Source organism: Lactuca virosa, chromosome 4 (assembly GCF_052849685.1).
Source record: "Lactuca virosa cultivar CGN04683 chromosome 4, Lactuca_virosa_CGN04683_v6, whole genome shotgun sequence".
NCBI classification, from domain to species: domain Eukaryota; kingdom Viridiplantae; phylum Streptophyta; class Magnoliopsida; order Asterales; family Asteraceae; genus Lactuca; species Lactuca virosa.
Window position 1 is genome coordinate 155,335,449 of NC_136429.1, and position 14,764 is coordinate 155,350,212.

At 41.6% G+C, this 14,764-nt stretch overlaps 1 protein-coding gene across 1 annotated transcript; it reads left to right on the forward strand.

Moving 5' to 3' along the window:
- The first annotated feature begins 13,049 nt into the window (after nt 1-13,049).
- On the forward strand, nt 13,050-13,784 carry LOC145105256 (secreted RxLR effector protein 161-like). The gene is made up of 2 exons (XM_079042386.1): nt 13,050-13,458; nt 13,573-13,784. Exons 1-2 carry the CDS (start codon nt 13,050-13,052, stop codon nt 13,782-13,784), a joined length of 621 nt encoding a protein of 206 aa, XP_078898512.1.
- Nucleotides 13,785-14,764: the final 980 nt, after the last annotated feature.

Consider the following 14,764-nt stretch of genomic DNA (forward strand, 5'->3'; position numbering starts at 1 on the left):
CAAATTACCCCAAACCATAAGGACCATTCATGTAATTTACTCATAAAACAATAATTGGAAGACAAAAAAAGAAAGAAAAAATATTCTTCAATTCATCCGATTCCTTGATTAGTTGATCTTATTGCAAAAAGGTTGTTTAGTACCCACATTTTGTTTTAACTTGGGCGGTAAACAATTGGAGTTGACTTGGCACTTGACGAAACCCGAATGTTTAAATTAAGAGAGCTTGGTCTCTTAACAACTCGGGACGATTAATTCACTTACACCCTTATTTTAACCATATATAACATTTTAAAATCCAATAGGTGTAGTGGCAAGTTTTATTTGAACAACATCCAAATTTTATCAGAAAACTAGTAAGAAACCAAGTCATAGAAAAAGAAAACATCTAAGTAGTTGTGAAAGCAATAAATTGTTGGTAATTTATGTATTGCCCAAGAAACTTTGGAGTCCTCATCACAATGTGGTGATTAAGGAAAGTCTTGGTGAATAAGTTGGTATTAGATTAGCTTTCAAAGTCCTTGGTTAATTAGCTATCTATATGTGAGGTATATATATAGATGTTAGGAGTAATTGTCGAGTTACGACATTACATAGAGGAAAATGTTGTAATCAAAGTTTGAGTTAGTTCTTTGAATATAACAAGTTATTTTCCTGATTTTTCTGTTTCTATTCCAATTAAAATCGTTAATTGGTATCAGAGGGAGAAGTAGAAATCCGATCCACCGAGCATGACAGGTCCGGTAGATCTAAGCATGTCTGGGATGAAAGAAGGCATGTCACTTTCGCTTCATGTACCGATGTTGAATTCTACAAACTACACAGTATAGTCGATCCGAATGAAGGTGATTCTCAATGTTTATCAGGTTTAGGATACCATTGATCCAAGATCGACCGACTCAAAGAAAAATAACGATGTTATTGCAGTCCTCTTCCAATCGATACCTGAAGACCTCATCCTACAAGTCGGTGCGATGAGCACACCAAAAACAATCTGGGATGCAACCAAGACCCGTCATCTAGGAGCTGATAGGGTACGAGAATCATGATTGCAAACTCTCGCTACTAACTTCGACAATTTTAAGATGAAAGAGACAAGCACTATCGATGAATTTGCAAGCAGTCTCTCATGCATCGCGTCAAAATCAGCCTCTCTTGGTGAAACCATCCCTGAAACTAAATTAGTAAAGCAATTCCTTACTAGCTTACCAAGGAAATTTGTTCATATTGTTGCATTAATAGAATAGGTTCTTGATCTTAAAACTATTGGATATGAAGATGTGTTAGGGAGACTGAAAGCTTATGAAGAACGCGTGCGTGAAAATGAACCCACTATCGATCAAGGAAAGCTGTTACTCAACAACACGACTTCTACCACAAGAAATAATGATGCCAACAGAGGAGGACGAGGCGGACGTGGACCAGGGCGAGGACGAGGAAGAGGTCGCCAATCTCAGAATCAACGTTGATCCACACCTATTCCTAATGAAGAATCTAATAAACCTAAGACGAAAAACAAAGATAGGTCAAAGGTTCAGTGTTAGAGATGTGAAAAATTCGATCACTTTGCATCTCAGTACCCAGAACAAAAAATAAAACAGGAAGAAGCCAACATGGATGAAGTTGAAGATCATGACCCATGTCTGTTTATGTTAAAAACAATTCACAAAACAAAAATTTTAAACGAAAAGAAGGTGATACCTAGCAGATATAGCATAGGAAAGGATGAGAATGACATATGTTACTTAGACAATGGTGCTAGTAACCACATGACATGTAACCTCTCGTTCTTCACCAAAATCAACAGACGTATTAGGGAACGGGTCAAATTTGAAGATTATTCATTTGTCGAAATACAAGGCAAATGATCCATTCTCTTCAATGGCAATGGTGGAGTTCAAAAGCTCTTGACTGACATATACTACATACCTGATCTCAAAGCCAATATTATTAGTTTGGGATAAGCAACAAAAATTGGTTGTGAAGTCTCAATGAAAGGTGATCAACTACTACTCTGTGACAGTCATAGAATCCTTTTATTTAAGGTAAGACGCTCGGAAAAATAGGCTATACAAAACAAGAATCCCAGTTGGAAGACCCATTTGTTTACATAGTCTTCTATGAGATAGAAATTGGTTGTGGCATGCAAGGCTAGGTCATGCTAACTTTGACATAATTTCAAATATGTCAAAAAAGGATCTGGTTATTGGCTTACCATCCATTATAGGGAATAACCAACTATGTGAGTTATGCATAGTAGGAAAACATAGTTGAAAACCTTTTCTAAAAACTCCAAATTTCGAGCAAAAGAAGCCTTAGAACTCATTCATGGAGATTTATGTGGACCTATATCGCCATCTACCGTTGCTAGAAATAGGTACGTTTTTGTCTTAATTGATGACTACACATGATTTATGTGGTGTTATCTTATGAAAGAAAAAAGTGAAGCATTAACCTATTTCAAGAAGTTCAAGATCACAGTTAAAAAAGAAACCAACAGCTCAATCAGAGTCTTTCGAACAGATAGAGGTGGTGAGTTTACATCACAAGAATTCAACACTCTTTGCGAAGATCATGGGATGATACGACTTCTTACAACTCCATATACGCTACGACATAACGTCGTGGTGGAAAGACGGAATCCTACTCTTGTCGAGATGAAATGAAGTATCCTGAAAGCAAAACAAGTTCCTAACTTTCTTTGGGGAGAAGCAATAAATCATGCAACTTATATAATAAATCGAATTCCAACAAAAGCAGTGAAGGAAGAAACAACATATTAGCTATACTACAAGCGAAAACCCAATATTGAGCATATTCGAGTATTCGGATGCGTGGCCTATGCAAAAATAGTTGGAACACAGTTAATAAAGCTTGATGATCCCTTAAGAAAGACAATACATCTTGGATTAGAACCAGGAATGAGGGAATATCGGTTGTATGGTCCAATTTGTCGTAAAATCATTGTATCTCGAGACGTGATTTTTGACGAAAACGCAAACTAGGATGAAAATTTCCTAGAAAATTGCAACTCAAAACACAAACCTAGTATGTTCTAGGTTCATTGGTCAAGGAGTGTAAACACCGGAGAAGGATCTATTGTAGACGGATCAGATCACGTTAATGGTGAGCAAGAAAGTGGGGAAAGTGAACTGGAAGATGAGCAACCAGACGAACCTAATGAAGATCATGAAGACCATGAAGATCCTCCCTTGTAAAGGTCAAGTCGGACCACGCAGCCACCACGAAGGTGTGATGACTACAAAATGAATTTCTATGTCGAAAATATACAACTTCTTCTATCCTTAAATGATGATGAGCCATCAAGCTATCACGAAGCACGAAAAAATCCACACTGGATAAAAGCAACGGAGGAAGAAATCACGTCCATTGAGAATAATGACACTTGGAAGTTAGTCTCAAGACCCAATAACACGACCGTTATATGTCTAAAGTGGTTTTTCAAGGTTAAAAGGGATGTGGATGGCTCTATTAGTAAGTACAAAGCAAGGCTCGTGGTAAAAGGCTACTTACAACAAATGGTATATACTTCGACGAAGTGTTTGCACCGGTTGATTGTATCGAAACCATTCAAATTCTTATTGCTCTTGCAGCTTCAAAAGTTTGGGAATTACACCAATTAGATATAAAGTCTGCCTTCTTGCATGGTGAATTACAAGAAGAAGTGTTCATTCATAAACCAAAAGGTTTTATGAAGAAGGGGAAAGAAGACTCAGTTTATGCAACACCTCAAATTTTAGACCAAAATTTTCATTTTTAAATTACTAAAAACCACAGTTTCACAGCCAAGTTATCAATTACATGATAATCCCAAAACAACAAGTATCATAACAATCACAGTTCATAAACATATCCCGGTAGTAAATTCCCCAGCGGGTGTGTACAATCAGACCTTCGCCTTCCTGCGGTCCTATGAAGTATCTGCCACATATAAATCAACAACTGTAAGCACAAAGCTTAGTGATTTCCACAAGATACCACATATAACACAACATAAATAAACAGTTATGGGTTATCCGTAACCCTAAGGCTATCTGCAGTCCCGGTGAGCTAACAGCACGCTCGGTGGGTTATCAACAACCCAGATTGGCTATCAGCAGCCTCAGTCACATATAATTATCATAACATAACATAACATAGTAGCTAGACCCAACTGTCATCATAATACAACTATCCTACCATACACATAAGAGTAAGTGAGGAGACTCACCTGATACTGATGACACGAAAAACCTAGCACCCGAACTGCCGGATCTAGACTCCACCTAGTCAACAAAATAATTAACCCTAATTAATAATCAAGGTTCAAAACTCACTCGCGAGTCCAAATCCCACAGCTAAACCTTCTAAGGGAAAAGGACCATTTTGCCCTTCCCATGGTCCAAAAACCCTAAAACTTGACCAAGGGTCAAAGTCAACGAAAGTTAGCGCTCAGCGCGTACGCTGAGCGTACCACTCCATACGTTGGACATACAACTAGGCCAACACATCGGGGAGGAATCAGGCTACGTTGCGTGTAGCCAAGAGTACGCCCAACGTACTCCATCAGTCTCCAATTCCACTAAGTTTGTGTCTTAATCCTTTAAGACAACCAACCCAACTACAAATCTGACTAATTTAAGGCCTCTTAATCCATAAAGTTGTGGGCTTTAAACCATTGCACGGCTAGGAAGGCTCAAAACATCACTTCATTTATTCTAACCTACTTTACTCATGCATGAGCCAAAAGGGAAGATCAAGCAAGAATTTTTATCAATCTAGATGTCTTAATATGCATGAAAGAACATCTTAAACCCTCTGGAGAGTCCTTAACCCAAAAAGGTCCAAACTTGGGGACTTTTAGCTCATAAATCTTAACCAAAGAGATTTAGAAAATCACTTTCCAAGGTACAAGCTTTATACCTGAAAATGATGCACAAAGGTGGAAAGTTTTTAGATCTTCAAGCTTGCTAGCACCTTCTTCTTCTTCTCTAACCTCCTTCTTCAACTACAAGAGCCAAGAACACTCAAAACTTGAAATAACACACACACAAGCCACACACACAAGATTAGGGTTTATGGGAGGGTTGGAGGCTCATAAGGGTGGATAGAAATGAATCCATAATGTTCCTTAAATAGGGGCAACCCTTAAAATTAGGGTTTTACATTTGAGCTATTACGCCTAGCGTACCACATGTATGCCCATCATACTAGATGGCTCTCCGCGACCATGCAGGCTGCATGAGTGCGCTAAGCGTACTCATATGTACCCCCCCGCGTACAAATTCTTTTGCAAACTTTTTATATTAGGGACTAAATGTGACACTTTTGATAAAGATTCAAAGAATGATAAAGTGTACCTTATTTCGGGATGTTACAATTCTCCCCCGTTAGAATCAGACTTCGTCCTCGCAGTCATCCTCCGGAAACAGCTCAGGGTATTGCTCACACATCTCGGACTTAGGTTCCCACGTCCACTCTGAACCTCTCCGGTGCTGCCACTTAACTTTGACCAAGTTACAAACCTTGTTCCTCAAGGTTTTCACTTTCCGATCCAAAATGGCTACAGGCTTCTCCACATAATTCAGGCGGTCATCGACCTGAATGTCCTCCAAGGGAACCACTGCTGTCTCATTGGCTATACACTTTCTCAACTGGGAAACATGGAAGGTACCATAAATCCGCCTCAGCTCCTCCGGCAGCTCTAACCACTAGGCCACCTTGCCCACACGGGCCAAAACTCGAAAAGGGCCAATGAACCTGGGGCCTAGCTTTCCCCGCTTCCTGAAGCGGATAACATCCTTCTAGGGTGACACCTTCAGGAGCACTAGGTCTCCCACCTGAAACTATAACTCAGTCGCTGATCCGCATAACTCTTTTGAAGGCTCTGTGCTGTCAGTAATCTCTTTCGAACCTGCTGTATAAGCTCAGTCGTCTTGAGCATGACCATTGTGCTCCCCATGACCCTTGCCCTATCTCGCCCCAATAAATAGGAATCCGACATCTTCGGCCATAAAGAAGCTCAAACGGGGGCATACCGATACTGGCATGATGGTTGTTGTTATACAAGAACTCAACCAACAGAAGATAGGAGTCCCAACTCCCACCAAAATCAATAACACAAGCACGCAACATATCCTCAAGCTTCTGAATAATTCACTCGCTCTGACCATCCGTCTACGGATGGCATGCGGTATTGAAGTGTAGTCGGGTACATAACTCCTCATGAAATCTCTGCCAAAATATCGAAGTAAAGCGCACATCCCGGTCAGACACAATAGACGTCGGCACCCCACGCCGAGCCACCACCTCTTGAACATAAATCTCGGCCAGCTTCTCTGCATAAGAGTTCTCACTAATGGCTAAGAAGTGAGCACTCTTCGTCAATCGATCCACTATCACCTAGATAGTGTCAAGACCCCTCGCAGTCCTCGGTAGCTTTGTAATGAAATCCATAGTAATCTGCTCCCACTTCCATAGGGGAACCTCCAGAGGCTACAACTTGCCATGGGGGCGCTGGTGCTCCTCCTTGACCTTCTGGCAGGTCAAACATCGATCCACAAACCATGTCACATCTCTTTTCATACATGCCCACCAATAATTATGCTTCAAGTCAAGATACATCTTTGTAGCCCCCGGGTGGATAGAAAATCTCGATTTGTGGGCCCCCTCCATCAAAATCCGTCGAGCCCCACCCGCATACGGTACCCATACCCGCCCATGAAGTGTCAAAAGCCCTCAACTGTCCATATCAAATGCCAAAATCTGACCGATCACCCGCTCACTCTTCCGGTTTTCCTCTTTTATGGCCTCCGACTGCGCTTCTTTGATGATCTCTAAAACTGGAGTCATCACGGTCATCCGCATACACACATCCCGAATCGGGGTACTCTCCGCCCTCTGAATCAATGCATCATCCACCACATTGGCCTTGACCGGATGATACAAGATCTCACAGTCATAGTCCTTCACAATTTCCAACCACCTCCTTTGCCTCATTTTCAAGTTAGGCTGATCCATAAGGTATCTCAGACTCTTATGGTCCGTGTAGATGGTACACCGAACACCATAGAGATAGTGGCACAAAATCTTTAGGGCAAAAACCACCGCCCCAACTCCAAATCATGAGTAGGATATCTCGCCTCGTGAGGCTTCATCTGTCTCAAAGCGTATGCTATCACATGTCCTCTCTGCATCAACAAAACACCCAATCCTGCAATGGAAGCATCATAATAGACTACAGAATCCTCAAATCCCTCAGGGAGGGCAAGTATTGGTGCTTCACACAATTTCTGGCGAAGAGTCTCAAACGATGCCTGCTGCACAGGCCCCCAACTGAAAGAAACATCCTTCCTTGTCAACTTAGTGAGAGGAACAACAATCTTGGAGAAGTCTCTGATGAATCTCCGATAATAACCTGCCAATCCGAGGAAGCTTTGAATCTCATATGGAGATCTTGGCACCTCCCACTGCATCACCGCCTCTATCTTGGCTGGGTCAACCAGGATACCGTTCTGATTGACGAGGTGTCCTAAAAACTGAACCTCGCGCAACCAGAAGTCACACTTGGAGAACTTGACATAAAGCCTCTCCATCCTCAAAACCCCATGAATCTCTCGAAGATGCTCCTCATGTTGTTCCCTAGTCTTCGAATATACCAGAATGTAATCGATAAAAACGATCACTGATCGATCCAACATAGGCCAACACACCCGATTCATGAGGTCCATGAACGATGCCAGTGCGTTGGTGAGCCCAAAAGGCATCACCATAAACTCGTAATTACCATAACCAATTCGAAAGGCCGTCTTCTAAATATTCTCCTCCCGTACCCTCATCTGATGATAACCGGACCTCAAATCGGTCTTGGAAAACCAGGATACCCCCTGAAGTTGGTCAAAAAGATCATCAATCTTTGGCAAAGGGTAACAATTTTTCACCGTCAGCTTGTTCAGTTCCCGATAATCAATGCACATCCGGTGCGAACCATCCTTCTTCCTAAAAAAAAGGATCGGGGCTCCCCAAGGAGAACTGCTCGGCCTAATGAACCCCTTTCCCAACAGCTCCTGCAGTTGAGAGGATAACTCCTGCATCTCAGGAGGTATAAGACAGTACGGTGCCTTGGTGATTGACACCGCACCCGGAATCAGATAGATCCGGAACTCCACCTGCCTCTTAGGAGGTACACCAGGTAACTCCTCGGGAAAAAACATCAGGAAAGTCACATACCACCGGAACATCAGAAACAGAGGTCGATCCCTTCTTCTCAACCCGAGTATCCACTACATATGCCAGATAACCCATACACCCATGTTGTAAACTCTGTCTTGCCCTGGCGGCAGAGCAGAAAGCTGATCCCGATCTAGTACCCTCACCATAGATAGTCAGAACTCCCCCACTAGGATCCCGAAGTGTCACTAGCTGACGCTCATAGTCAATAAGATCCCCAAACCGGCTCAACCACTCCATACCCACGATCACGCAAACATTTACCATCACGATAGGGATGAGATCTATCGGATATCCAACCCCGAAGATCTCTAACACACAACCCCGGTAGACATCACTAGCAGAGACAGAACGTTCATCAGGTATCGAGACTCTCAAGGGCCTGCTCAAGGTCTCTCACGGAATACTAAAACTGCGGCAAAATGATGATGACACAAATGATCGACTCGCACCCGATTCAGACAGCACAAGTGCAGGCACAAAATTCACAACAAAAGTACCTACACAAACGGTAATATAAGCAGCATAAATAAATCATCAGAAATATAAAGAACACATACCCTCCACGACGTCTAGAGCTGCGCGGGCCTCCTATGATGTCAACTGCAATGCTCTCCACCAAGCCCTTGGTGCCTTGGCCTTCCCCTGCCGGCCATCAGTGATACGCAGGGTCGTTGGGGGCCGGAGTCTGAACTGCCCTAGATGCAATCTGAGGACAATCTGCCTTCACGTGGCCCGTCTGGTTGCACCTGAAACAAACCCAAAATACCTTGGGGAAATCCCTAGCCATATGACCGTCATCGCCACGCAGGTAGCAAGCTGACCCGGACTGGCAAGGTCCCCTGTGTCCCTTGTCGCACTTCCCGCAAGTGTGGCCCTTCTGGCCTCCAGCTTTCTCATCAGCGGGATTGGCCCGCTTAGTCGCCGGCTGCGACTGCACTGGTCTCTTGTCTCTCCCCTGAGTCTCCCTTTCCTCCCTAGCATGGGTCTCCAGCTCGATCTCCTTCCTCCTTGCATTGGTCTGCAGCTCAGCCAATGTCCTATACGTGGTGTTCGCCACGAACTCCTTGATATCCCTCCTCAGAATACTCAAATACCGAGTCACACGGGCCTGCTCCGTGGATACCTACTCAGGGCAGAATAAAGCCCTCTCATGAAACATCCTGGTGATCTCAGTCACCGTCTCTGTCTTCTGATTAAGAGACAGGAACTCTTGGGCCAACCTTTCCCTCTCAACTGCAGGTACAAACTCATCCCTGAACATCACAGTAAACCTCTCCCAAGTCATTGCAGCATGCTCTGTAAGTGTGTAGTCAGCTATCACAAACTTCCACGAGTCCTTCGCTCCCTAGCGAAGCAGGTTCAATATGAATCAAACCCTCAAATTCTCTGGACAGGAGCAGGTATAGAAACATCCTTCAACATCAGAGATCCATCTCATAGCGACAATCAGATCCTGGGTCCCATCAAACTCGGGTGGCTTCATGTTGATGAACTCCCGATACCACAACGAATCACCCCTCTACGGTCTCGCAGCAGCAAGAGCAGCGGCGTCTGCAGCAATAGAAGCCTCGGTGACAACAGCATAACGCTCATCAAAAGTCTCAATCAGCGTGGTCTTAACAAACCCAAAAATCTCCGGATAGTCTCCCGGATTGTCGCGGCCACCTCTGCGGCAACAATCCTACGGATCTCATCATCACTGGCACTCGGCCTCTCGGGATCGCTGGAGCCTGAACCTCGGGTAACCACCATACTGAAATGCATAAGAATATATCAGCAACAGACTAAAACATAAATACCAACACTCACACCCCTACGATCTCTTTATTCTCGTGAGGTTATTCCTCGAGTCGCGTACGGATCCGGTGCTTCCAGTAGTATGGTCCCAATACTACCTTCCACACCAATCTGTATTTGTCTTAAGTCGTACCCTCGAGACCCCAAGAACTCTACCTCCTCATATCATCTATGGACTCGCCCTACCAGTTCCTTAGAACCACAACCATCCGTCTAGACACTAGCTCTAGACTGCTTCTAGCACTGCTCTGCCTCACGAGATCTCCACTGCCCTTGCTATTTGCTTCGCCTATGCCAATTGTACATAGTACGAGACTCGATAGACATTTGACTAAATGATTCTACCTTAGGAAGAAAGGATAAATAAGGCATTCTAAGGCTATAAAATCCTAACTATGTACAACTATGTAGCATACATTAAGCAAATAGTAAAGACAGATTCAATCTCACAAGAATGAACTCCTAGGCTAAGGCATCACAAATCAGGCAACATTTCACACTAACTCTGCAATATTCCTTAGCCTACCTCTAGCTAGCATTCAATCCTATCAGCTCATAATATAAACATATTTGCTCTGCACTACTCAAAATATAAATTGAGGTATTTTGGGAAACTGCCGCTCGAGCGTTGGTCGATTGTACACACTGCTTCTCTGGGGTTTTCCTCCTGTAAAAGTCTTTATTTCTTGTTAAGTTCTAAAAATCATTTAGATCCTTAGTTTGAGTTTGGAATCACCTATAGGTTCATCCAAATCCCTCAAACCAGTGCTCTGATACCAAATTGTAACACCTCAAATTTTAGACCAAAATTTTCATTTTTAAATTACCAAAAACCTCAGTTTCACAACCAAGTTATCAATTACATGATAATCCCAAAAAAACAAGTATCATAATTATCAGAGTTCATAAACATGTCCCAGTAGTAAATTCCCCAGCGCGTGTGCATAATCAGACCTTCGCCTTCCCGCGGTCCTGTGAAGTACCTTCCACATATAAATCAACAACTGTAAGCACAAAGCTTAGTGAGTTCCCCAAGATACCACATATAACACAACATTAATAAACACCTATAAGTTATCCGCATCCCTAAGGCTATCAGCAGTCCCGGTAAACTTACAACACGCTCAGTGGGTTATCAACAACCCTGATTGGCTATCAACAGCCTCAGTCACATATAATTATCATAACATAACATAACATAGCAGCTAGACCCAACTGGTCATCATAATACAGTTATCCTACCATACATGTAAGAGTAAGTGAGGAGACTCACCTGATACCGATGACACGAAAAACCTTGCACACGAACTGCCGGATCTAGACTCCACCTAGTAAAAATAATAATCAACCCTAATTAATAATTAAGGTTCAAAACTCACTCGCGAGTCCAAATCCCATAGCTAAACCTTCTAAGGGCAAAAGGACCATTTTTCCCTTCCTATGGTCCAAAAACCCTAAAATTTGACCAAGGGTCAAAGTCAACGAAAGTCGGCGCTCAGCACGTACGTTGAGCATACCACTCCATACGTTGGGCGTACAACTAGGTCAGCATGCGTCATGGAGGAATCAGGCTACGCTGCGCGTAGCTAGGAGTACACCCGACGTACTCTATCAGTCTCAAATTCCACTAAGTTAGTGTCTTAATCCTTTAAGACAACCAACCCAATTATAGATATGACTAATTTAAGGCCTCTTAATCCATAAAGTCGTGGGCTTTAAGCCATTGCATGGCTAGGAAGGCTCAAAACATCACTTCATCCATTCTAACCTATTTTACTCATGCATGATCCAAAGGGGAAGATCAAGCAAGCATTTTTATCAATCTAGATGTCTTAATATGCATGAAATGACAACTTAAATCCTCTGGAGAGTCCTTAACCCAAAGAGGTCGAAACTTGGGGGCTTTTAGCTCATTAATCTTAACAAAAGAGATCTAGAGTATTACTTGTCAAGGTACAAGCGTTATACCTGAAAATGATGCACAAAGGTGGAAAGTTTCTGGATCTTCAAGCTTGCTAGCACCTTCTTCTTCTTCTTCTTCTTCTTCTTCTTCTTCTGTAACCTCCTTCTTCAACTACAAGAGCCAAGAACACTCAAAACTTGCAATAACACATACACAAGCCACACACACGAGATTAGGGTTTATGGGAGGGTTGGAGGCTGATAAGGGTGGCTAGAAATGAAGCCATAATGTTCCTTAAATAGGGGAAACCCTTAAAATTAGGGTTTTACATCTGAGCTAGTACGCTTAGCGTACCACTTGTACGCCCAGTGTACTAGCTAGCTCTCCGCAATCATGTAGACTGCATGGGTACGCTAAGCGTACTCAGGGGTGGATTTAGGGGGGGGGGTCACCGGTGGCACCGACAACCCCTAACTTTTTGGGCCGTAGTGGAAAATTATTCCAAAATTTTTAAAATTTTAATTTTTTCTACTATCGTGCAACCCCTAACTTTCTCGTTCACCCCCTACTGAGAAATCCTGCGTCCGCCCCTGAGCGTACTCATATGTACGCCCCATGTCCAACCTCTTTTGGAAACGTTTTCTATTAGGGACCAAATGTGACACTTTTGATAAAGATTCAAAGAATGATAAAATGTACCTTATTTTGGGATGTTACTGTTTACAAGTTAATAAAAGCTTTGTATGGCTTACGACAAGCACCACACACATGGAACATCAAGCTAGATGGAATTCTGAAAGAAATGAAGTTTCAAAGATGTGTTCAAGAACAAGTTGTGTATCGAAGATGCATAGAAGTAGATTTAATTCTGGTTGGTATATATGTTTACGATCTAGTGGGTACAGGAACTAACATAAGCATCATATCCAAGTTCAAGCAAGCAATGGCTACAAACTTTTATATGACTGATTTTGGTATGCTAAGATATTATCTAGGCATTGAAGTATATCAGCAGAAGGATGACATCATTATCACATAAGAAAGCTATGTGAAGAAAGTACTCAATGACGTTGGCATGCATGATTGTAATCCAACACTAGTTCCTATCGATTCAAACATGAAATTCTCAAAAAATATTGAAGAAGAAGACACAGATGCCACAGAGTATAAAAGTCTTGTGGGAAGACTGAAATATTTACTGCAAACAAGACCTGATCTTTCATACTTAGTTGGTATTACAAGCATGTACATGGAAACTCCAAAAAGGTCTCATATGGCAGCAATAAAACAAAGTATAAGGTATGTAAAAGGAACTTTGGGATTTGGTATAAGATATGCACGTATGGAACCAGTAAAGTTGGTTGGATATAGTGATAGTAGCCACAATATCGATCTCGATGATGGAAGGAGTACAACTGGTCATGTTCTCTATCTTGGAAGATCACATGTGACTCGGTGTTCACACAAACAAGAAACGGTGGCATTATCTTCGTATGAAGCAGAATACATGGCTGCATATGTAACAAGTTGTCAATCAATCTGGTTATGTTATTTGGTTTAAGAAGTAACAAGATCTAAGTTATAGGAGGTGGTAATTAAGATTGATAACACATTTGCAATTGCATTGGTAAAAAATCTAGTTTTTCATGGCAGAAGCAAACACATAAAGTCATGTTATCGCTACATTCGAGAATTTGTTGAAGATAAGGAAATCCCGGTAGAACACGTCAATGGGAAGGAACAATGTACAGACATTCTAACAAAGGCTCTTGCCAAGATCAAGTTTATTGAGATACACAAGCTTCTTGTAGTAGAGGACCTCTCAATTTACATTTGGAAATTAGGGGGGTGAATGTTGGTAATTTCCATATTGCCCAAGGAACTTTGGAATCCTTATCACAATGTGGTGATTAAGGATAGTCTTGCTGAACAAGTTGGTATTAGACTAGGTTTCAAATTCGTTGGTTAATTAGATATCTATATGTGAGGTATATATATATATATATATATATATATATATATATATGTGTGTGTGTGTGTGTGTGTGTGTGTTTGTGTGTGTGTGTGAGTAATTGTTGAGTTATGACATTACAGAGAGGAAAAGGTTGTAATCAAAGTTTGAGTTAGTTCTTTGAATATAACAGTTATTTTCTTGAGTTTTCTTTTTCTATTCCAATTAAAATCTTTATAAATAAATTTGTTTTTTCTATAGAGTGATAAGTAGATGGATCTTGCTTTAGCCAAATTAACCAATCTAATACATCTTTTACTTTTCTTCATTTTATTAGAAATCCAAGAGAATCAATGTGTGACAAGGTTATAAAAAATGACATCCCTCTGTCGTTTTGATGAAGCAAAGAGAAAGTCATTCCAAAATACCATACCAAAAAATGCAATGGCAACTATATCAAAACTTTGTTTGACATGCTTGGCACCCGGACTTGATCTCCGACATTTGGTCAACAATCTCCAATCACACTCATTAACAAAATAAGACTATAATCGGGTAATTTTCCATCAACGCATAATTTTCTCCCATAACTCCTTATCTAATGCGCAACTAATAAAAAACTGTTTTATCGTCTTACTCTCCATATCATAAATAATACAAAATATGAAATTTATATCAATTCTCTACTTATCTAGATTTTTTCGATTAGGCATCCCGTCCAACCAAATTCTCCATGCTAGATTCTTAACATTTATTAGAGACAAGTTATTCCAATTTTCCAACATGTGATACACCCCAAAGGTACCTAGAGTTCAGTTATCTATCAATAGATGATAAGAAGCAACAAAATAATCTCCTGAAGAAGAAATATCACAAACTCA

Coding starts and splice junctions, on each gene's coding strand:
- LOC145105256 (XM_079042386.1), top strand. CDS start 13,050: ATGAAATTCTCAAAAAATATTGAAGAAGAAGACACAGATGCCACAGAG. Junction 13,459..13,572: donor CATGGCTGCATATGTAACAA/GTTGTCAATCAA, acceptor TAAAAAATCTAG/TTTTTCATGGCAGAAGCAAA.